This window comes from Salvelinus fontinalis, chromosome 24 (assembly GCF_029448725.1).
Source record: "Salvelinus fontinalis isolate EN_2023a chromosome 24, ASM2944872v1, whole genome shotgun sequence".
Classification (NCBI taxonomy): domain Eukaryota; kingdom Metazoa; phylum Chordata; class Actinopteri; order Salmoniformes; family Salmonidae; genus Salvelinus; species Salvelinus fontinalis.
This window is the reverse complement of record NC_074688.1, coordinates 15,658,602-15,682,506: the sequence shown is the minus strand read 5'-3', so window position 1 is coordinate 15,682,506 and position 23,905 is coordinate 15,658,602. Positions and strand designations below refer to the sequence as shown.

At 47.6% G+C, this 23,905-nt stretch overlaps 1 protein-coding gene across 6 annotated transcripts; it reads left to right on the top strand.

Annotated features, from left to right (window-relative positions):
- The first annotated feature begins 1,817 nt into the window (after positions 1-1,817).
- LOC129822002 (centrosomal protein of 164 kDa-like) lies at positions 1,818-23,834 on the top strand. Of its 6 annotated transcripts, none has more exons than XM_055879821.1 (29): positions 1,818-1,995; positions 3,381-3,470; positions 3,750-3,861; positions 4,503-4,734; positions 6,280-6,423; positions 6,553-6,669; positions 6,829-6,906; positions 7,187-7,291; positions 8,098-9,738; positions 10,956-11,009; positions 11,119-11,196; positions 11,469-11,542; positions 11,799-12,239; positions 12,444-12,575; positions 12,895-13,078; positions 13,285-13,368; positions 13,613-13,735; positions 13,855-13,998; positions 14,084-14,167; positions 14,320-14,388; positions 14,462-14,721; positions 17,347-17,505; positions 17,631-17,829; positions 18,007-18,114; positions 21,720-21,834; positions 22,059-22,358; positions 22,509-22,581; positions 22,684-22,806; positions 22,904-23,834. In XM_055879821.1, exons 2-29 carry the CDS (start codon positions 3,386-3,388, stop codon positions 22,998-23,000), a joined length of 5,415 nt encoding a protein of 1,804 aa, XP_055735796.1. In that variant the 5' UTR covers positions 1,818-1,995; positions 3,381-3,385; the 3' UTR covers positions 23,001-23,834. The 6 variants fall into 6 exon arrangements, with proteins under 6 accessions (XP_055735796.1, XP_055735797.1, XP_055735795.1 ...); XM_055879822.1 differs by having other exon boundaries at positions 10,953-11,009; positions 17,631-17,823; XM_055879820.1 differs by having other exon boundaries at positions 10,953-11,009.
- The last annotated feature ends 71 nt before the right edge of the window (positions 23,835-23,905 follow it).

Here is a 23,905-nt window from a genome sequence, read left to right as displayed (position 1 = left end):
AGTAATGGTTATCAACTGTACTGCAGGGATGGAATGTAAGTCGCAAAAAATAGATGTTATGGTGGCAGCTGCAGAGAGGTATTTGGGCGTGTGAGACTTTAAAAAAATGTTTTTTATTTAACTAGGCAAGTCAGTTAAGAACAAATTCTTATTTACAATGACGGCCTATTCCGGCCAAACCCAGACGCCCTACGGGACTCCCAATCACAGGCGGTTGTGATACAGCCTGGATTCGAACCAGAGTGTCTGTAGTGACACCTCAAGCACTGAGATGCAGTGCCTTAGACTGCTGCTCCACTCGGGACATCAAAATAATTACAGGGTGTGTTAAGTGGTGGTGTTCCATCCTTTCAGGCTGTTGGCCTGAAGTAGGACTAAATATGGTATTTATTAATACTTTTTGTGAGTGTAGTGTTAGATGGTAAGGTATTTGTTGAATATATATATATATTTAGCAAAGTATCATGGAGTTATACATACCGCACCAACATATGCACAGATGATGCAATCTCTATTGCACTCCACACTGCCCTTTCACACCTGAACAAAAGGAACACCTATGTGAGAATACTATTCATTGACTACAGCTCAGCGTTCAACACCATAGTGCCCTCAAAGCTCATCACTAAGCTAAGGACTCATCACTAACCCTGGGACTAAACACCTCCCTCTGCAACTGGATCCTGTACTTCCTGACGGGCCATCCCCAGGTGGTAAGGGGAGGTAACAAGACATCCACCACGCCGATCCTCAACAGGGGGGCCCCTCAGGGGTGCGTGCTCAGTGCCCTCCTGTACTCCCTGTTCACTCATGACTACAAGGCCAGGCACGACTCCAACACCATCATTAATTTTGCTGATGACACAACAGTGGTAGTAGGCCTGATCACCGACAACGATGAGACAGCCTATAGGGAGGAGGTCAGAGACCTGACTGTGTGGTGCAAGGACAACAACCTCTCCCTCAATGTGATCAAGACAAAGGAGATGATTGTGGACTACAGGAAAAGGAGGACCGAGCACGCCCCCATTCTCATCGACAGTGCTGTCGTGGAGCAGGTTGAGAGCTTCAAGTTCCTTGGCGTCCACATCACCAACAAACTAACATGGTCCAAGCACACCAAGACAGTCGTGAAGAGGGCACGACAAAGCCTATTCCCCCTCAGGAGACTGAAATGATTTAGCATGGGTCCTCAGATCCTCATAAGGTTTTACGGCTGCATCATCGAGAGCATCCTGATGGGTTGCATCACTGCCTGGTATGGCAACTGTTCGGCCTCCGACCGCAAGCCACTACAGAGGGTAGTGCGTACGGCCCAGTACATCTCCGGAGCCAAGCCTCCTGCCATCCAGGACCTCTATACCAGGCGGTGTCAGAGGAAGGCCCTAAAATTTGTCAACGACTCCAGCCACCCTAGTCATAGACTGTTCTCTCTGCTACCACATGGCAAGTGGTACCGGAGCGCCATGTCTAGGTCCAAGAAGCTTCTAAACAGCTTCTATCCCCAAGCAATAAGACTCCTGAACAGCTAATCAAATGGATACCCAGACTATTTGCAACCCCCCCCCCCCCCCCCCCCCACTATGTTATTATCTACACATACTCACTTTAATAACTCTTGTAAGTTTGTAAGTAAACATTTCACTTTAAGGTTTACACCTGTTGTATATTCGGCGCATGTGACAAATACAATTTGATTTGATACTCCAGTGTAGTAGGTAGCGGTAATGCAACATATGTTGAACGCCAACCGCCGTTAATCCTCATTGAAGAAGAAGAAGAAGTCTACGTGGTTGCTAGGGGTGTTAGAACCGGAAACTGAATAAAGCGTCCCTGGAAGCTCCATCAGCGGATTCTGTTTTGATATGTTGTGGTTGTTTATGTAGCAGACCCAGTGCAACTATTATACTAATTTGTAAGGGAAAATGTCGATTATAATCGCACTTGATTGATCTTACCCTTACTGGGACAGGGGAAGAACTTGTAGTTAGAAAGGTAAATCGTATAATTTTTTTGTCCAAGTTTAAGTTTCTAGCTAGCTAATATGCTAACGATAGCTAACTACAGTAACGTTAGCTAGCTAACGTTTTCCTCTGAGATGACACCATCCTGCCTTGATCTGTCAGGGAATTTAACGTTAGCCAGCTATCTAGCTAGTTATTCTAATTTAAACGGCCAACGAGCTAATGTAGCTAACTAGCTCGTTAGGTAGCTAAACTGACTTTAGCCAACTACATTAACGTACTAGCTAGCTAAAAAGCAAAGTTAAAACTACTATACTGTAGTTTTAACTCGCTAAGTTAGCTAATTAATGTTAACTCCCGCTACCTCGTTTAGTTTTATATTGAAAAGTTTTCCCCTTTTAACTGTGGTAAAGGGTTCTTCATTCTGACTAGATACACTTAGCTAGCTAGCCAACTACTATAGCTAACGTTACGTGGATAGAGTTTGCAAAACCCAATAATAGCATAGACCTATATAGGCACTGGTGTAAAGTATTTACATTTTGTTTTAAATATATATATATTTATTGATATTTAAAAAAAATACGTATTTTACCAAGTAAGCTGAGAACACATTCTCATGTACAGCAACGACCTGGGGAATAGTTACAGTGGAGAGGGGGTGTGATTAGGTGGCCAGATTGGGAATTTAGCCAGGACACCGGGGTTAACACGCCTACGCTTACGATAAGTGCCATGGGATCTTTAGTGACCACATAGTCAGGACACCCGTTTCAACGTCCCATCCGAAAAACGGCACCCTACACAGGGCAATGTCCCCAATCACCTCCCTGGGGCATTGGGATATTTATTTTAGACCAGAGGAAATGATGCCTCCTATTGGCCCTCCAACTACTTAAGTAGTTTTTTGGGTAATCTGTACTTTACTATTTATATTTTTGACAACTTTTACTAAACTACATTCCTAAAGAATGCTTAGCATGACTGGAAAATGGCCAAATTCACGCACTTATTAAGATCCCATGTCACCCATACTGCCTCTGATCTGGTGGACTCATTAAACACAAATGCTTCATTTGTAAATGAGCTACAGGTAGTTAGATTTGGGTATGTCATTTTAGGCGAAAATTGAAAAAAAGGCTCCGATCCTTAAGAGTATATTTAAAACCAAATACCTTTATACTTTTACTCAAGTATTTTTTTTACTGGGTGACTTTCACTTTTACTTGAGTCATTTTCTATTAAGGTATCTTTCTTTACTTTTACTCAAGTTCCACCACTGCCCATAGGACTGTACACACATAGAGGTCCCATATGGGATTTGGTTTGTAGTGATGCATGTGCTACTTGCAAATGCAATTCAACCTAGCTAAAATGTTCAAATGGCATCTACAACATGACTATTTCCCCCCTTAGTAACCATGACAGCAGCTGCTGCTCTACAGATTGGAGACCAGCTGATCCTGGAAGAGGACTACGATGAGAACTATATCCCCTCTCAACAAGGTAGAGAGGAATGATACAGAAGGGGCAGTATGGCTCCCTTTCTAGTTGACAGATCAGTAGACTGTACACTGCATTTCTGAAACAGAACTACACCAGCATGGTGCAAATTATTGTAGTGGGCATCAAACACATAGGCACGTCTCAAAACCAAGCAATGCTCTGTTTTACATAGACATGCTGTGCTTCATGACACATTCACTAACTTATTTTGGTTGTGTGAGAAGTCATGTAATGTTAGCTGGATATTTTCCTCACTGCTTTCTTTCCCTCCCCTGTCAGAGATCCACGAGTACGCACGAGAGATTGGCATTGATCCCAATCAGGAGCCGGAGCTCCTATGGCTGGCCAGGGAGGGCATTGTTGCCCCACTGCCTCCCGAATGGAAACCCTGGTAAGCAGGCAGGCGTCTGCCACTATACCAGAAATGGAGTCTGAACCTGGTGGCGTCGGTCGGTAACATCCACTCAAGTGAATTTTAAACCGAACACAAGTATTCTCACCTGTGTGGTGAATTTGTGTGTGGATGGTCAACATATTTGTAGAGGGGGGATGCTTTTTGTGCTACCCCAATTAATTGCAGTAAAACAGTACTTTTTATTTTATTTTTAACAGTACTTTTTTGATGGTGATTCATTAAGCAAAAATAACACAGATTTGGTCATACTGACTAGTCACAATTTCACCTTTCTCTTGCATGGATCAGTTGTGTCTTGGTCGGGGTCTCGATTCACAGTCTTTTTTTTACTGTGATCTGAGTTTGAAGACACCTGACATTGACTCCATCTCTGGCCCCTAGCAGTGTATCAACAGTGGTAGACTGCCCAGTATTCCCAGACACCATATACACCTACAATCTACCTGTCAAAGGAAAACCTCTTACTCTCTAGATCCTTCCTAGCCGGCCTAGTTCAGGAAGTGGTTTCTCAAATCCCACCTATTAGTCCCACTGTTATTTTAACGTTCTCTGGTCTCTTCTCCCTTCTCTGGGTTCTGAGGTGCTGAAGTGACCCCCTCCTCTCCCTCCTCTCGCAGTCAGGACGTGTCGGGGGACGTGTACTACTTCAACTTCTCCTCGGGCCAGTCCACCTGGGACCACCCGTGTGACGAGCAATACCGCAGCCTGGTAAAACAGGAGCGCGAACGAGCTGGCACCCAGCCCCACGGGCCCCCCACCACCGCCACTAAGAAGGAGAAGAAGAAGAAAAAAGACAAGAAGGAGCCAAAGAAGAAGGCGAAAGACCAAGAGCTCCTGAAGCCACCAGGAGTGAGTGGGTGTTGTTATGTTCTGAAATACACCAAGCGCATGAAGTGAGTCACAGATGTCTCAGAACTCTGCAGTGCTGTTGTGTGTAGATGTATTGGTCTGGAAATAACTTCAACTCTAAATAATGTCAAAGAAGCATGGCTATTCCACATAGTCAATGAGGCGTAGCAGAAAATACTGTAAATAGTAGAAAGGAAACAAAGTACAAAGATGAGGCCTTTAGAATGGCTTGGCTGAACCAATACATTATTATATTATTGTCTTGGTCATCAACACGACAGTCACATACTCATGCTTGGTTGCTTCATGGCCCTGAGTTGCTAGGTGATAGAGTTATACCGATTTATATGGATTGTCGTAGTGATAATAGAGTTGTAAACAAGTAATTGTCCTAAGTCATTCTCCATTTCCTATGTGTATCCTTTCTTAACAGTTTGTAAACAAAGGGGAAAGTCCTGTATTGAAGGAGAGCCAGACAGAAACAGGGAAGGCCACTCTCGGATTACAGGGACCCTCTGCACCCACCCAGTCCCCTCTCTCCCCCCTGAACGCCCTCTCTAATACAGCACCCCCCAGCTTGGCTCCACTATCCCACCTGTCCACCCTCCCTCCTCTCACCTGGGCTGTATCTCCTCTCTCCCCACTGGGTGGGTCTGTCCGCTGCAGTAAGGCCCTAGCGGACGCCCAAGAGATCCTTGGCCTTTCTCCTGGCTTCTCCAGAGCTTTCTCTGACCCAGTCCCAGAGACTCAGCCTCCACCTACCTCCTCACACCCTCCCAACACCCCTGGGAGGGGGTTCGAACTGACTTGGGGGTTAGCGCCATACGATGAGGAATGGGACAGGGCAGTGGGGTTTGGCCTAGGGCCCACTGATGACACGCAGAGCCAAGCTGATGCAGTTAGTCATGGTAGTATCGAGGGGGGAGCAGAGGGCTTTGTCACTGAGGAGGTGGTGGAATGGAGGGAGGCAGCAGAAGAGGGCAGGGAGAGCAGTAGTGATTTCAGTGACAAGGTGGTCTGTTTGGAAGTGGAGGTAGAGGAAGGAAAGGCTATTGAACCCCAATTGCCTTCATGTGGTCATTCTACACCTGTGGCAGTGATGACCGAAACATATGAGGGAAGAGAAAGCCAAGCCAAGCAGAAGGGAAAGTTCATCCCAGGAGTTCACTTATTTGATGCCAGGGACAGTGAGCAGGGCCTCATTACCTACCTGGCCCCTCTCTGTCTCTCCCCGGGGCCCATGTCCCCCTACCTCTCAGCCAAGAGACAGGGGATGGGAGAGAGCATGGCTGATCCCGCAGGGCAGGGCAGTGCAGGGAGTCGGCAGGTAGGACCACAGATTACAGACAGGCAATAGTAAAACAGGCTCAGAGCGTAAAGGAACTGTTGTGGTCATAGGAGAAGGATTGGTAGAAGCAGGTGAATGATGGAAGCAGTATACCAAATTTGACTCCATGATCCTTGAATATCATGATGATTACTATGAACCTGACCACTCTCTATACAACAGATTTGTTCAGGTGTGTCTCTCTCTGTCTCTCTCAGCCGTTGAGCTTGGCCCTTGGGCCTCTGCAGGCCCCATTGGGGAGCCTGGGGAGCCTTGCTCCTCTACGAGGTCTTGATGGCACAGCCTTGAGGGGGTCCCTGGGCAGCTCTGGAGGGCTGGAGTCCCTGAAGAGTCCGCTTGGGGTAAGAGCTTTCACCTTGACGAAAAATAATGATAGTTATGTACTGTATTACCTTTATGTTTATAGTGTGCTGTTCAGAGTCCTTAACCTTTTAGCTATCTCTCTCCACTTCCTCCCTCCCTCCCCCAAGGGTCCTCTCTCAAGCCTGGGGTCCAGCCTACTGGGAGGGCGACAGGAGGAGCGCGTGTCTTTCTCTCTGCCTGGGTTTGAGGATGATGAGGGTAACATCTCAGAGGATGAGCAGCTGGTACGTCTTTCAACTGGCAATGTGCATACCAGCCCGTTCAGGGCACTGTGAAGCAGAATGTTTGGATAACAAAAGTGTTTCATTTGTGGAGTATACGGTGCCTTGCAAAAGTATTCATCCCCCTTGGCGTTTTTCCTATTTTGTTGGCGCTGTTTGCAGAGTCCTCTTGGCTCGGCCAGACTGTTACAGAACTTGCACCTGGACTTGGATGCGTTGGGAGGAGGGCTGCAGTATGAGGTACACCACCACCTTCACCATGCACAACAACACAGCACAAGAACATCAAATAGGGGTCATTCCACACTTATAACAGAACACACACCATGCTCAGAACGTTACATAGCGCACCTACCACTCACCTTCAACTGTGAACCATTTCACTGAAAATGTCTATTTTATAGCATAACCCCCTTAGGACATTTCACCTACTTTCAACTCCATCAGGGATACCAGTGCAGACAAGCCCGTGTCATTATTACATTAGAAAACCTCTCTGTGTGTGTTGTGTGGCTAACAGGACAGCGAGGCCAGTGGAGTGGCCCCACCAGAGGAGAGGACAGAAGCAGAGCTACGGGACCTGGCCCTGTCTGGGGAGCACAGCCCTGAGCCCCACCCTCAACAGGTAACACCAACACTACTGATGTGGCTCAATCTATTACGTCTCTCGCTGTCTCTTTCTCTCTTTTCGTCCCACTGTCAATCCTGTGGTGTATGTCCGTTGTAGGACTTTCAAGCAGTTTAAACTACACACTTAGATATATTGAACCGTCTCAAACTCATGACTATGCTATCAGATCACAAGATGCAGACCTAGATAGAACTGCTCTTGTGTACTAGATTGATTGCCTTGAACCAAAACCAACACTTGAGGGATGGAAAGTGTAAGCTATCATTGGGAAACGATGTAGGCCTGTTCATTCATTGAGACATAACATCTTTGTCATTTATCAACTCTCATAAGTGTGTGGGTGTGTGACTCTAAACACGTGTTTTGGTTCTTGTCTCGATCTCTTCCTGGTTGTGTAGCTGCTGTGTCAGTGGGAGCTGTGCTATGGTCACGGCTGCCACTGTTTCTTTCTGTTGGTCCTCTTGTCCTCATACTGTCACTGTTATTGCTTTGCCGTCTGAGTCGTTCATTTGATCACACCTCCCCTTTGGTCTTAGGTCTTTCTGTGTATGTGTGTCTTTAACTGTGTACTTCCTCTGATTTTGTCACACTTCTCTGTGTTGTTTGTTGTTGTTGAGATGACTGTTCTCTTTCGATTACCTCTACCTACGGAATGCGTGAGTGGTTTGCATGATGCTCAGGTCCCTGTGTCTTCTCCTTGTCACAATATTTTGTCCCCCCCTACTTTCTTTTTGTGTTTGTCTATGCACGCCTTCCCTCTCTTTCTCTCCGGGTGCCACCATCCTCCTCTTCTAACCAAGGACTCCCTTCGTGGACGCCACCTCCCCTCCTGCCCACCATGCGGAGGCAGCAGGGACTGCAGTAGTGCTGAGGTCTGCCCCCCTACCCCAGACCCCCAGCATGCTAAAACTAGAGACAGTGGAGAGGAGGAGGAGGAAGATTATGAGGAGGGGTGGGGAGAGGACGGAGATAGTGTGGTTGAGGAGGAAGGAGGTGAAGAGGAGAACCAGGGAGAAGAGGGACAAGCGAGTGAGAAGAAGAAAGGAGAGGAGGAGGAGGAGGAGGGCAAGGACGTTGAGGCTGAGGTCAATGAGGAGGTAGAGTGTGTAGAAAAGTTGGAGGAGGGAGAGGAGCAAAGTGATGAGGTCATAAAGAGGTGTGTAAAAAGTGAGGAAGGGAAGGAAGAGGGGACTGGTGACGTAGTTGAGAAAAGTGTGGAAAATGTCAATAAAAAGGAGGAAGAACAAGGAAGTGATGAAAAGATAGAGAGACATCTTGGAGAGCAAGAAGAGAGGGATGAGGTAGTAGAGAAATGTGTTAATGTGTTAAATGAAGAACTTGATAAACAGGTAGAGGAAAGAAATGAGCTGGTTGAGAGCTGTGTTAAAAGTGAGGGAGAACAAAAAGCAGAAGAGAGTGATGAGGGAGTTGACAGACGCAATACAAGTGAGGAAGAAGGAGAGGAAAAAGAGTGGGAACAGGAGGAAGAGAGTGATGAGGTAGTAGAGAGATATATGAAAGAGATGGAAGGAGGCGATGAAGAGGAAAGTGAGATAGTGGGGGAGAGATATTTGAAAAGCAAGCATGTGGAAAGGAAGGAAGAGACTGTCAGAGACAGTGTAGAGGAGAAGAAAGAGAAGGGAGATGAGGATAGTGATGAAGTGTTTGAGAGGTGGTTGAAAGAGGAGGAAGGCAAAGAGGAGGGTGACAGTGAGGTGGTAGAGAGGTGTGTGAAAAGTGAAGAAGTGGTGGACGAGGAGGATGAGAGGGAGGTGGTAGAGAGGTGTGTGAAAAGTGAGGAAGAGGGTAAAGAGGACGGTGAGAGTGAGGTGGTAGAGAGGTGTGTGAAAAGCGAGGAAGTGGAGGAGGGTAAAGATGAACCTGAGGAGCTGGAGAGTGAGGAGGCGGTAGAGAGGTGTGTGAAAAGCGAGGAAGTGGAGGAGGGTAAAGATGAACCTGAGGAGCTGGAGAGTGAGGAGGCGGTAGAGAGGTGTGTGAAAAGCGAGGAAGTGGAGGAGGGTAAAGATGAACCTGAGGAGCTGGAGAGTGAGGAGGCGGTAGAGAGGTGTGTGAAAAGCGAGGAAGTGGAGGAAAGTGACAAGGTCTTCGAGAGATGCTTGCTGAGTGAGAAACGAGCTAGTGAAGGAGTGAAGAGCAGTGAGGAAGAGGTGGAGGGGTGCGTCAAAAGCGAACGAAAAGAAAAGGAAGGAGATAAACTTGAAGAAGACAGCGATGAGGTGGTGGAAGAAGTGCAAGCCTCACCGAAACCTAAAACATCCACAAGCTCAGACGAAGAAATCGAGAGATTTGAACCACAAACGGTTCAAGTTGGGTCACTGGGGCTGAAAAAGAAGATAGCGGACCTTAAACGAAGTGACAACATGGAGGTGTATGTGGGGAAGAAGAAGAATGTGCCCAAACAAAGCCCTCTACCAGCAGAGGTAGGGGTTTGGTGTGCTTTGACCATGTCGTGGCCCCTGCCCTGTGTGCTCCCCCTCTGCATGCACCTCCGCCCCTCTCTCAGCCAAAGGAGACACCGATCCACTCCCTGAGGGGCTGTGTCTGTCCCACGTCCCAACCCTGGTGAATCCAGCCCCCCATGGTCTCCCTCGCACATCACATTGGTCTTTGGTCTTTACACACATTTTTTTCCAGTCCAGTAAACCTCCAGCCGTTGGGCTTCTAACACTTCAGCCCCTGAGGACTGGAATAGTCTGGCCCCCTGTTGCCAGTTTTGCCTCCATCCCTCTTCCTCCAGAGCTGAGCACTGCAGCCCCATCCTGTCAGCCAGCCCCAAAGGCAGGCCCATCCTCTTCTCCAGCCCCAAAGGCAGCGCTATCCTCTCAGACAAACCTCTAGGCAGCCCTATCCTCTCAGACAAACCTCTAGGCAGCCCCATCCTCTCAGTCAGCCCCCTAGCAAGCCCTATCGTCTCAAACAGCCCCCTATGTAGCCCCATCCTCTAAGTCTACCACCAAGGCACTCATCCTTTCATCCAGCCCCCAAGGCACCCCCACCCTCTCAGATAGCCCCCAAGGCACACCTACCCTCTCAGATAGCCCCCAAGGCACCACCACCCTTTCAGATGGCACCCCCACCCTCTCAGATAGCCCCCAAGGCACCCCTACCCTCTCAGACAGCCCCCAAGGCACCCCCACCCTCTCAGACAGCCCCCAAGGCACCCCTACCCTCTCAGACAGCCCGCAAGGCAGCCCCGTCCTCTCATTCCAAACTTGCAGTACTGTAGCCTTTGTTTCTCTGTCTCTACTACCTGCTTGACCAGCCATGTGTTTGCGTGGTATGGGAATTTTGTCTAACTCTTTGCCTCTTGTCTGCCAAAGATTTGCTCATCAAGCCATGGAATGTCTGCTCTGTGCTGTTGACTAGTGTTTTGTCCCTTTGCTGCTGTACTTGCTTTGCCCTACTACGAGAGCCTTCATAGTTGCTGTGTGTCCTCCTGTGTGACTGGGTGTGCATTGCTGAGAATGGCAGCATACATCCATGTTGTCTGTCTGTCTGTGTCTGTCTGTCTGTCTGTCTGTCTGTCTGTCTGTCTGTCTGTCTGTCTGTCTGTCTGTCTGTCTGTATGTACAGTGTTGAGGTGATACGGTGGCACTATGCTTCCTGTCAGTGACTGAGTGTGTGTTTACATCAGCAGTCCGAGGCCAGCGAGCACATGGAGGTGGCATCATCCTCCACCAAGGACCTCAGGGTACTTTTTATGGCTTGACAACATGCTTTATAATGTAACATTTAAACAGATATTATCAAGGGGTGTGTTTAGTAAAGACTAACAGTGTTGTGTTCCATTTTCCCTTTAGTCTGGTTTTGGCTCCAAGTTGTCAGAGAACGTCCTGGACCTGAAGGATCTCTCCCCTGCTGTTAGTCCACTCTTGCAGGTACCACACTCTCTCCTCCTCTTCCTCTCCTTTTTCTCCCTCGCTCGCCCCTCTTCACCCTGGCTCTCTTCACCTCCTTCCTCTTCAGCTACAGTCTCTCCTTCCTCACTTGGATGTTCTCAGTCACGGTGGTTTTCTGTAGAGTCTGTAGGCACAGTTAGTACCGTTGTTTTATTTTGAGAGTAACACTCACATCATGCCACGTAGAGTTAGATGTTAGCATTTGCTGTTAGCATTTGCTATTCATCTAAAAAAGTATCTATTTTCCGCAGGGAAAAGAGGGCAAAGTGAAAGTCTGTGTGGCAGAGGAGAAGGAACGGAGGAAGAGGGCAGAAGCTGCAGAGAGGTTGGCAGTCAAGACTTTCTGATTCTGATAAATGCCCATACTTCAGTGGAATGTCCTCTCTGAATTTGAAACACACATTGTGATACAAGCCTATTGTCACTGTCACTGGTGCAGTAGTATGTCTCTCGCAGATCTGCAGTCTAGAGCTGAGCCAAATCATTTATCTGACCTCCCTCCCTCCCTCCCTCCCTCCCTCCCTCCCTCCCTCTCTCTCTCTCTCTCTCTCTCTCTCTCTCTCCCGGCCCCCACTCTGCAGGCGTCTTCAAGCTGCAGGCAGGGAGGATCCAGCAATGGAGGACAGGCACCTCAGCCAGTCCAGTGAATCCCAACAGGACACAGGATCCTCCCATTCTGAGCCGGAGCCCCGGCCGCGGGCCGAGGGGGTCAGCACCAGCGCCAGCCTAGGGGTGCCGGGGGTCCAGGGGGTCAAGCGGCCTGACACCACCAGAGGCCGCCTGGTTAGGAGCCCCCACGCCCACTACAAGGAGGAAGCCCCCAGACAGGGGGAGGACAGCAGAAGGGCCCAGGAGGAGGAGAGGGACAAGGAGAGGAGGGAGACTGAGAGGGAGATGGAGGAGGAGAAGGAGCGTGCACTGCGGGAGAGGCAGGAGAAGGTGCGCCTACTTCAGGAGGAGCTGAGGCGGGAGGAGGAAGAGGAGGAACAGAGGCTGAAGGAGGAGAGCGAGGAGAGGGTCAGGTAGGCATCTAAGCAGCAGGCCATGGAGTGGTCAACCTCCCTCAATCTCCACTAATGTCCACTTTTATAGTAGTATTTGTGAGCTGTGATGCTCCCTGTGATTGTGAGAGGATATGACTCAGTGTTGACACTTAGGGCTGTGTGACAGTGCTGGTTATCTCACCCGCTGCTGTGTGTGTGTTCTGGTCCTGACCGGTCTTCCAGGAGCCTGAGGGAGAGGCTCCAGAGTAAGGGGAGGGAAGAGGAGAGCAGGCTGAGTGTGGAGTCTGAAAGCAGGCTACTGGAGCTGAGGGAGATGGCCCGGAGGGAGAGAGAGAACCAGCAACGCAACGTCAGGTGACTCATCTCTCTCTACAATTCATCCATCTGCTTAAGCACACACACACACACGCACACACTTATTCGCATGACAGCAATCGCCCTGGAGTGCTCCAGTGACCCTTAGATCACATGCCCAGCGACCATAGCCGTATTAATATGACACTACTTCACAGAACTTTTCTGTGCTAAGGCAATACTATTCTCACTACACATACAGTAGGTATACCATACCGCTTGGCCACTGGAGAAAAACAAGACAAAAAAATATTTGAGCTAGAAATGATTGTGTGTGCGTGCTTGCTACGTTCGCGTGTGTGTGTGTTGTTTTTATCAGGGAGGAGGGCGAGGCGATGCTAAGGCAGCTGTGTGCCACCCTGGAGGCGGAGCGAGAGAGGATAGAGGCCCAGAGGAGGCGGGACCTAGAGCGACTGAGGGAGGAGTCAGAGGAGGAGCTACATGCGGAGAAGCGGAGACTGCTTGGGGAGCGGGAGGAGCAACTCGACTCCCTCAAACAGGAGGTGGGGGAAGGGGAGGTGGGAGAGTGGCGATGGGGATCGGAGAAGGGAGGGGTGGAGGTATAGGAGAGGGGCCTTCCAATACACATGTGTACTGTCTGGACTCATGTGTTTGGGTTTTTGTTTGGGGAATACGTGGAGGGAGTCTAGGATAGTGTGGTGTGTGTGTCACACAGATGATGGTTGAAGACAATGTGTTGTTGTCTTAGGGGAGAAGCAGTGCCAGTGAGAGGCGGAGGGAGTCTAAGAGCCCTCGTAGCCCAGAGCAGCATCTAGCAGAGTACCAAAAAGAGGTGATAGAACACACACACACACACACACACACACACACACACACACACACACACACACACACACACACACACACACACACACACACACACACACACACACACTACTTCCCACCTTTGGTACACAAAACCTTAGCCCCTCTTCTCACTGACTGCATATACACATATTACCCAAACAGTATGTCAGTCTAAACCCTATAGAGTGTTGTGGCATTATGTATCCCTCCCACTCACTGTCTTGGTCCAGTTGGGAGACGTGCTCCAGGAAGTGAGGGAGGAAGTGCAGCGTGACCACGGCAGGAAGCTGGAGCAGCTCAAAGACGCCCACCGCAGAGAACTCAACTCAATCAGAGACAATCATCTGGACCAGGTGAGACACAGTTCAAAGGTCACAGCTTCTTGTAACAGGCCTGCTGCTAACTCATTATCTATTTGTGTGTGTGTGTGTGTGTGTCTGTGCGTCTGGATGTGTGTGTGTTTGTCCTCCAGGAGGCTGTCCAAAGGGAGCAGTTGCTGTGTGCCCTGCAGGAGGAGAGAGATCGCCTGCTGGCCACCCACAGCGCCCAGCTGGAGAGACTCCGTACACAGCTAGACTCCCAGCTCTCCAAGACCCGCCAGACACACACGCGCAAGGTGAGGACAGAGAGACACACACGTGCGGCACGAACACACACACACACACCGTGTATCATCTCCAAACACCTATGTCATCCCTTAGGAGGTAGAGATTCAGGAGCTGGGGGACAAGCTGGAGCTGAGGGCCAGAGAACTGAAGACCCAGGAGGCAATACTGAAGACCCAGGTAGTCAATCAATCACTGTTGCAATGATATGTGTATTCATGACTACCTGGGAGACGTAGGGATGGCCTAGGCTATGGAATGGAATGGAATGAACTGTATGTGTGTGGTTGGGCGCTGTTGATTAACGGACATACACGTTTGCCACTTTTCAGGCAGCGAATTTGAAGAAGAGGCGGCAGCAGCTTGGGGAGGAAGAGGATGAGATAGACAGAGGAATAGAGGTGAGGATTCATCATCATCGTCATCACCTCTGTCTTCGTCATGCTGTAGATGTTAAGCCTGTGATGTTTTCAGGCTCTGCCTGGAGTCATGCAGGAGAGAGATGGACTGCGAGAGGATCTGGAGAGGGTGGAAGGACAGAGGGACAGGGCGAGGCAGGAGGCGGAGAGAACGAGGGAGGAGATGACCAAAGTGAGAGACGAGTTGGAGAGAATTAGGGGGGAGAGGGACAAAGCGAAGGAGGAGAGCAGGAGGATGAAGGAGGAGCGGGACCGGCTGGAGAGCAAGGTGGAGCTGCTGCAGGAGCGCTGTGATCGGCTGTGCCGCAGAGTCAGGTACACACACACACACACCTGGCCTGTTAGTTGGGGTCAACCTCCGTTCATTCCTGTTTTATTGTCAACTTGCAGCTGACAGTAGCATGTCTTTCAGACTTATTGGGAGACTTCATGTCTAGCTTGCCAGACTACTGAGCTCTTTGTCAAGCGGTTGATCTAGTCATCAAATCAAACTGTGTTACATTTACATTACATTACATTTAAGTCATTTAGCAGACGCTCTTATCCAGAGCGACTAGTCACATGCGCCGAATACATGTGTAGACCTTTCAGTGAAATGCTTACTTCCAAGCCCCTAACCAACAATGTAGTTCAAAAAATATGAATAAGAATAAGAAATAAAAGGAACAAGTAATTACAGAGCAGCAGTAAAATAACAATAGAGAGACTATAAACAGGTGGTACCGGTACAGAGTCAATGTTTGGGGGCTCCGGGTAATTGAGGTAATTTGTACATGTAGGTAGAGTTATTCAAGTGAGTATGCATAGATAATAACAGAGAGTAGCAGCGGTGTAAAAGAGGGGGTGGGGGGGGGGCAATGTAGCCATTTGGGGGGGGCAATGTAGCCAAATGTAGCCATTTGATTAGATGTTCAGGAGTCTTATGGCTTGGGGGTAGAAGCTGTTTAGAAGCCTCTTGGACCTAGACTTGGCGCTCCGGTACTGCTTGCTGTGTGGTAGCAGAGAGAACAGTCTATGACTAGGGTGGCTGGAGTCTCTGACACTTTTTAGGGCCTTCCTCTGACACCGCCTGGTATAAAGGTCCTGGATGGCAGGAAGCTTGGCCCCAGTGATGTACTGGTCTGTACGCACCACCCTCTGTAGTGCCTTGCGGTCGGAGGCCGAGCAGTTGCCATGCCAGGCAGTGATGCAACCCGTCAGAATGCTCTCGATGGTGCAGCTGTTAAACCTTTTGAGGATCTGAGGACCCATGACAAATATTTTCAGTCTCCTGGGGGGGAATAGGTTTTTGTTGTGCCCTCTTCACAAGTGTCTTAGTGTGTTTGGACCATGTTAGTTTGTTGTTGATGTGGACGGTGTTGGAGTCGTGCCTGGCCATGCAGTCATGAGTGAACAGGGAGTATAGGAGGGGACTGAGCTTGTCCTGCGTTGCATATAATCAATGTGGTGCCTGTTAATTTATCATCGAATCACAGCCTACTTCACCAAACAGGGGATGATTTAACAAAAGCACAATCGTTGCACGAATGTACCTAACCATCAACATCAATGCCTTTCATAAAATCAATACACAGAAGTATATATTTTTAAACCTGCATATTTAGTTAAAAGAAATTCATGTTAGCAGGCAATATTAACTAGGGAAATTGTGTCATTTCTCTTGCGTTCATTGCACACAGAGTCAGGGTATATGCAACAGTTTGGGCCGACTGGCTCATTGCGAACAAATTTGCCAGAATTTTGTGTCATTATGATATAACATTGAAGGTTGTGCAGTGTAACAGCAATATTTAGACTTAGGGATACCACCCGTTCGATAAAATACAGAGCGGTTCCGTATTTCACTGAAAGAATAAACGTTTTGTTTTCAAAATGATAGTTTCCGGATTTGACCATATTAATGACCAAAGGCTCGTATTTCTGTGTTTATTATAATTAAGTCTATGATTTGATATTTGATAGAGCAGTCTGACTGAGCGGTGGTAGGCAGCAGCAGGCTCGTAAGCATTCATTCACACTTTACTGTGTTTGCCAGCAGCTCTTAGCGATGCTTGACACACAGCGCTGTTTATCAAGCCTATCAACTCCTGAGATTAGGCTGGCAATACTATATAGTGCCTATTAGAAAATCCAATAGTCAAAGGTCAATGAAATACAAATGGTATAGAGAGAAATAGTCCCATAACAACTACAACCTAAAACTTCTTAACTGGGAATATTGAAGAACTGGGAATATTGAACCACCAGCTTTCATATGTTCTGAGCAAGGAACTTAAACGTTAGCTTTTTTACATGGCACATATTGCACTTTTACTTTCTTCTCCAACACTGTGTTTTTGCATTATTTAAACCAAATTGAGCATGTTTCATTATTTATTTGAGACAAAATAGATTTTATTCATGTATTATATTAACTTATATATTAACAAAGTGTTCATTCAGTATTGTTGTAATTGTCATTATTACAAATATATATATATATATAAATTGTCCAATTAATTGGTATTGTCTTTTTTTGGTCCTCCAATAATCTGTGTCGGCGTTGAAAAATCATAATCGGTTGACCTCTAGTCCCAGGGTCCTTAGTTTATGGATTAGCTTTGAGGGCACTATGGTGTTGAACGCTGAGCTGTAGTCAATGAATAGCATTCTTACAAAGGTGTTCCTTTTGTCCAGATGGGAAAGAGCAGTGTTTAGTGTAATAGAGAGTGCATCATCTGTGGATCTGTTAGGACAGTATGCAAATTGGAGTGGGTCTAGGGTTTCTGGGATAATGGTGTTGGTGTGAGCCATGACCATCCTTTCAAAGCACTTCATGGCTACAGACGTGATTGCTACGAGTCGGTAGTCATTTAGGCAGGTCACCTTAGTCATACTAATGGTTCAATGTTATTCCAATGCCAGTACTATTTCAGTTACTAACATATGATTTTATTGCAGTGATCTAGAGCAGAGTGAGATCAAGAGGCCTACTACTAGACTGGACAGAACAAAAGAGGAGAGGAAGGAGGAGAAGGATAGCGAGGCACCGCCCTCTACTGCTGGACGGGAGAAAGTGCTGCATGTGGAAGATCTGAAAGAACCTCCTGTCTTAGACGAGTATGTGTGTGTGTGTGTGTGTGTGTGTGTGTGTGTGTGTGTGTGTGTGAGAGCATGCATGTTGCACCCTTCTATCCTGACTAACTTCTATGTGTGTGTGTGTGTCTCTCTCTTCCCTCTCCCAGCTTGCGTCAGTATATCTCCTCTGAGGGGCTGTCCCTGCAGAAAGCCCGGCGCTTCCTGGAGAGGGAGAGTGGTCGTCTGAGTGAGAGACAGGCAGTGCTGCAGGCAGCTCAGGCCCAGTCCAGCTCCTCTCAGTACCCCAGCACCACCAGCCACGCCCAGGCCACACAGGAGATGTACAGGAACCTGCAGCAGGTACGTGTAAGTGTGACTCCCTTCCTTATCCCTTATAGACTCCTACACTCGGCCCTAGTGCCCTTGTGTTGAACATTCTTGAAGTGAGAGAGTATGCATGACCTCCGTATGTAACTGTCCCTGGATCATCTTTCTCTCTCTCTTTCCCCCACTCTGTCTCTCATTTCCTCTTCTCTTCCTCAGGAGGCCAGTGATGTGGAGGAGTTGAGGGTGACTGTGCAGAGGGGGAACTCGCTGCTACGCAGGAAGGAGGAGCGACTGCAACAGCTAGAGAGCTCCGTAGCTGAAGAGGTGCCGTTGTACTACACCATAACACGTTTATATACCACATATCCTGCCCCCTGTACACCACTTGTACTACATACCATGCCCAGAATGTTAGACATACTGGAATAGCTAATAAACACACTATACACTGAGTGGACAAAACATTAAGAACACCTGCTCTTTCCATGACATAGACTGACCAAGTGAATCCAGGTGAAAGCTATGATCCCTTATTGATGTCACTTGTTCAATCAATCAATCAATTTTATTTTATATAGCCCTTCGTACATCAGATAATATCTTGAAGTGCTGTACAGAAACCCAGCCTAAAACCCCAAACAGCTAGAATGCAGGTGTAGAAGCACGGTGGCTAGGAAAAACTCCCTAGAAAGGCCAAAACCTAGGAAGAAACCTAGAGAGGAACCAGGCTATGAGGGGTGGCCAGTCCGCTTCTGGCTGTGCCGGGTGGAGATTATAACAGAACTATGCCAAGATGTTCAAAAATGTTCATAAGTGACAAGCATGGTCAAATAATAATCATGAATAATTTTCAGTTGGCTTTTCATAGCTGATCATTAAGAGTTGAAAAACAACAGGTCTGGGACAGGTGGCGGTTCCATAACCGCAGGCAGAACAGCTGAAACTGGAATAGCAGCAAGGCCAGGCGGACTGGGGACAGCAAGGAGTCACCACGGGCGGCAGTCCCGACGCATGGTCCTAGGGCCCAGGTCCTCCGAGAGAAAGAAAGAGAGAAGGAGAAAATTAGAGAGAGCCAAGATTTTCAAAATGTTCATAAATGACAAGCATGGTCAAATAATAATCAGGAATAAATCTCAGTTGGCTTTTCATAGCCGATCATTAAGAGTTGAAAACAGCAGGTCTGGGACAGGTAGGGGTTCCATAACCGCAGGCAGAAGAGTTGAAACTGGAATAGCAGCAAGGCCAGGCGGACTGGGGGCAGCAAGGAGTCACCACGGCCGGTAGTCCCGACGTATGGTCCTAGGGCTCAGGTCCTCCGAGAGAAAGAGAGAAGGAGAAAATTAGAGAGAGCCAAGATTTTCAAAATGTTCATAAATGACAAGCATGGTCAAATAATAATCAGGAATAAATCTCAGTTGGCTTTTCATAGCCGATCATTAAGAGTTGAAAACAGCAGGTCTGGGACAGGTAGGGGTTTCGTAACCGCAGGCAGAAACAGTTGAAACTGGAATAGCAGCAAGGCCGGGCGGACTGGGGACAGCAAGGTGTCAGCATGCCCGGTAGTCCTGACGTATGGTCCTAGGGCTCAGGTTCTCAGAGAGAAAGAGAGAACGAGAGAATTAGAGAGAGCATACTTAAATTCACACAGGACACTGGATAAGACAGGAGAAGTACTCCAGGTATAACCAACTGACCCTAGCCCCCCGACACATAAACTACTGCAGCATAAATACTGGAGGCTGAGACAGGAGCGGTCAGGAGACACTGTGGCCCCATCCGAAGGAACCCCCGGACAGGGCCAAACAGGAAGGATATAACCCCACCCACTCTGCCAAAGCACAGCCCCCACACCACTAGAGGGAAATCCTCAACCACCAACTTACAATCCTGAGACAAGGCCGAGTATAGCCCACAAAGGTCTCCACCACAGCACAACCAAGGGGGGGCGCCAACCCAGACAGGAAGTTCACGTCAGTAACTCAACCCACTCAAGTGACGCACCCCTCCTAGGGACGGCATGAAAGAGCACCAGCAAGCCAGTGACTCAGCCCCAGTAACAGGGTTAGAGGCAGAGAATCCCAGTGGAGAGAGGGGAACCGGCCCTGGAGAGACAGCAAGGGCGGTTCGTTGCTCCAGAGCCTTTCCGTTCACCTTCACACTCCTGGGCCAGACTACACTCAATCATATGACCTACTGAAGAGATAAGTCTTCAGTAAGGACTTAAAGGTTGAGACCGAGTCTGCGTCTCTCACATGGGTAGGCAGACTGTTCCATAAAAATGGAGATCTATAGGAGAAAGCCCTGCCTCCAGCTGTTTGCTTAGAAATTTTAGGGACAATTAGGAGGCCTGCGTCTTGTGACCGTAGCGTACGTGTAGGTATGTACGGCAGGACCAACTCGGAAAGATAGGTAGGAGCAAGCCCATGTAACGCTTTATAGGTTAACAGTAAAACCTTGAAATCAGCCCTTGCCTTAACGGGAAGCCAGTGTAGGGAAGCTAGCACTGGAGTAATATGATCAAATTTCTTGGTTCTAGTCAGGATTCTAGCAGCCGTATTTAGCACTAACTGAAGTTTATTTAGTGCTTTATCCGGGTAGCCAGAAAGTAGAGCATTGCAGTAGTCTAACCTAGAAGTAACAAATGCATGGATTAATTTTTCTGCATCATTTTTGGACAGAAAATTTCTGATTTTTGCAATGTTACGTAGATGGAAAAAAGCTGTCCTTGAAACAGTCTTGATATGTTTGTCAAAAGAGAGATCAGGGTCAAGAGTAACGCCGAGGTCCTTCACAGTTTTATTTGAGACGACTTTACAACCATCAAGATGAATTGTCAGATTTAACAGAAGATCTCTTTGTTTCTTGGGACCTAGAACAAGCATCTCTGTTTTGTCCGAGTTTAAAAGTAGAACGTTTTCAGCCATCCACTTCCTTATGTCTGAAACACAGGCTTCTAGCGAGGGCAATTTTGGGGCTTCACCATGTTTCATTGAAATGTACAGCTGTGTGTCATCCGCATAGCAGTGAAAGTTAACATTATGTTTTCGAATAACATCCCCAAGAGGTAAAATATATAGTGAAAACAATAGTGGTCCTAAAACGGAACCTTGAGGAACACCGAAATGTACAGTTGATTTGTCAGAGGACAGACCATTCACAGAGACAAACTGATATCTTTCCGACAGGTAAGATCTAAACCAGGCCAGAACTTGTCCGTGTAGACCAATTTGGGTTTCCAGTCTCTCCAAAAGAGAGACTGTTAAATCCTCTTCAATCAGTGTAGATGAAGGGGAGGAGACAGGTTAAAGAAGGATTTTTAAGCCTTTAGACAATTGAGACATGGATTGTGTATGTGTGCCACTCCCGGGGTTGCTGGGCAAGACAAATATTTAGGTGCTTTTGAACAGGGTGTGGTAGTAGGGGCCGGGCGCACCGGTTTAAGTGTGCCAAGAACTGCAATTTTTCACACTCAACAATTTCCTGTGTGTATCAAGAATGGTCCACCACTCAAAGGACATCCCGCCAACTTGACAGAACTGTGCGAAGCCCTGGAGTCAACATGGGCCAGCATCCCTGTGGAACGTTTTCAGCACCTTGTAGAATCCATGCCCTGACGAATTGAGGCTATTCTGAGGGCTATTAGGAAGGTGTTCCTAATGTTTTGTAACACTCACTGTATGTATGCTTTTACATTTTTTCGTAACATTTTGGTCATTTAGCAGACACTCCTATCCAGAGAAACTTAGTCAGTGCATTCAACTTAAGGTAGTTAGGTAAGACAATCGCAAACCACAGTCATTGTAAGTAGAACTTTCCTCAATTAAGCAATGATCAGTGAAATCAATGATAGTAAGAGAAAACAAGTGTTAGAGTTAGAGGCAAGTACAAAAGTATGGAATTCGTTTTTTCTCTTGCTTTATCTTGCCCAGGTCTCCCCTCATCACTACTATGATGACCAGGACAGACTGGCGACTGATAGGAAGGTGGCCTTCGATGTGACTGAATCAGATATGAGCAGCGTCAGCAATGGCCTGGATGGCCCCGGTGAGAGAGACAGACATACTGGAATATTCATAGCAGGCCTGTACTCCTCCTCTGCCAAATTATTATCATACTCTCTCTCCCTCTTTATCATTCCTCCCCCTTTCACCCACTCCTTTCTCTCTTTCACACCTCATCCCTTGTTCTTCATGTTTTCTGACATTGCCTCCCTTTCTCTCTTGCGCTGTCTCTCCCTCTGTCTTTCCTTCTCTATCTCTCCTCTCCAGGTGAGGAGCCCACAGTGCCAGCTAAGGTGCAGCACTTAGCCGAGTCGCTCCAGCACATCTCTGGCCAGCTCAGCACAGTCCTGGGGGCCCTGGGCTCCCTGACCCAACGCCAGACCCCTTACCAGCCTCTCCCCCTACCCCTGCCCCTCTCCCAGCCACGAACCCCCACCTCAATGCCTCTTTCACAGCTCTCCATGCCTCTGTCTGGGCCCTCCTGGGCGTGGGCTCCTCACAGCACCTCCATCCAGCCACGGGGTTCTGAGGACCTGCTCAACAGCCGCTGGGCCAAGCTCTTCCCTGGTACATCTCAGCCAAAGAGATTCAATATCATATATGTTTTATTAAATATGCGTTCTATTTAATTATGTGGTCTGAAGAACTCTGTTCAGGGTGAGTTGTTAGTTTATTGGTTTAACAAGACTTCACTTCTCTTTGTCCCTTCTTCCATAGGGGCTCCTATTGAGTCCATAGCCACCAGTTCCTTGAGGACACATGCGCTTTATTCAGGGTACAGTCCTGCAAGGTAAATATGAAAATTATTTGTTATAACCGTCACTCATCCCTTTCACAGTAGTCTGTCTTGTTGAAGGAAGGTACTAAAGAAATGTGTGTTTGTGTGTGTTAGTGAGCAGGCTCGTAATCTGTCCTCCATGCAGCCTAAGGCAGTGGAGATGGATGGCCAGAGGCTACAGGGTCTGATCGACGGCAACAAGAGATGGCTGGAGACACGCAGGAAAGACCCCAGTGTGTATCCTTCTGTAAAAATGCTCACACATTACCACATTGCACAACTTATAATGGAGCTTGGTTCAGTCTTGTAAATGTCCTTAACAGGTTTTCATCAGACCTCTGTTCACGCGTTATCGGACCCCCCCAACTATTAGTGGACTGGTCCAGCTGAGCCTGGATGACAACAACCAGATTAAAGTGTACCATTACTAAAGGGGGGTGGGTGAAGTTACATATGGCGCAAGGATCAACACAAGCAGATAAAGATGTACTGTTACTGAAAAAGGGCTAAGGACAGGGGTGGGTTTTTAAAATTAACTTTGAGTAATGCAGGGATCCCTCTAGCTCTGGTCCAGGGAGTTATTAGAGGAACCCCCTCGACTATGTGTGGACCAAAGGAACACCCTGGACCAGAGCTAGGATTCCTCTACAACCAGATTTCCATATCAGACTACAGTAAGAAATATTTTTAAGACGTCTGTCCTCTGGTGAACTCCGCTTTAGCTGTGATTGTGTTACAGAAGAGTGAGCGGACACGGGACTGTTTCAGTGGACTCTGTCATTTTATTCCATTGGCATGCAAGGGTGAATAGCTTGGGAGTATGGAGACAATAGTCCCGTAGTCAACAAATCAGTTTGTTTCCCAATTTTTTGGCCTCTAGCTATTTAAATGTTTCAAAAGCAGATTGCATAGTTGTTACATATACAGTAGGTGCTTCACCTTATTAGGAGAGACATCTTGAGGTTGGAGTGAGATACTGTTGATAGCTGACATAAGCCTCATAACTGATGTGATAAGTGACTAAAGATCATTGTCATGGTATCAGGTTGTATAAGAGACATATCACTCATTCCGCTGTATGAGAAGTTCAAGCCATACCATAACCACTACAAGAGCAAGACAATGACTTGAGGGATTCACAGTCTATGAAATTCTGGTAAGAGGGACTCTTCCAGTGTGTTTTACTGTGCAGCTAGACGTGTAATGTTTACCATATTTTTTTATAAGAAACATTTTAATAAATGTAAAGTGGTGTATATTCATAATGCCAATGTCAAATATTACTTTTTAATGAATCACCAGGGTTGTATTCATTGGGACACCCAACAGAATGTGT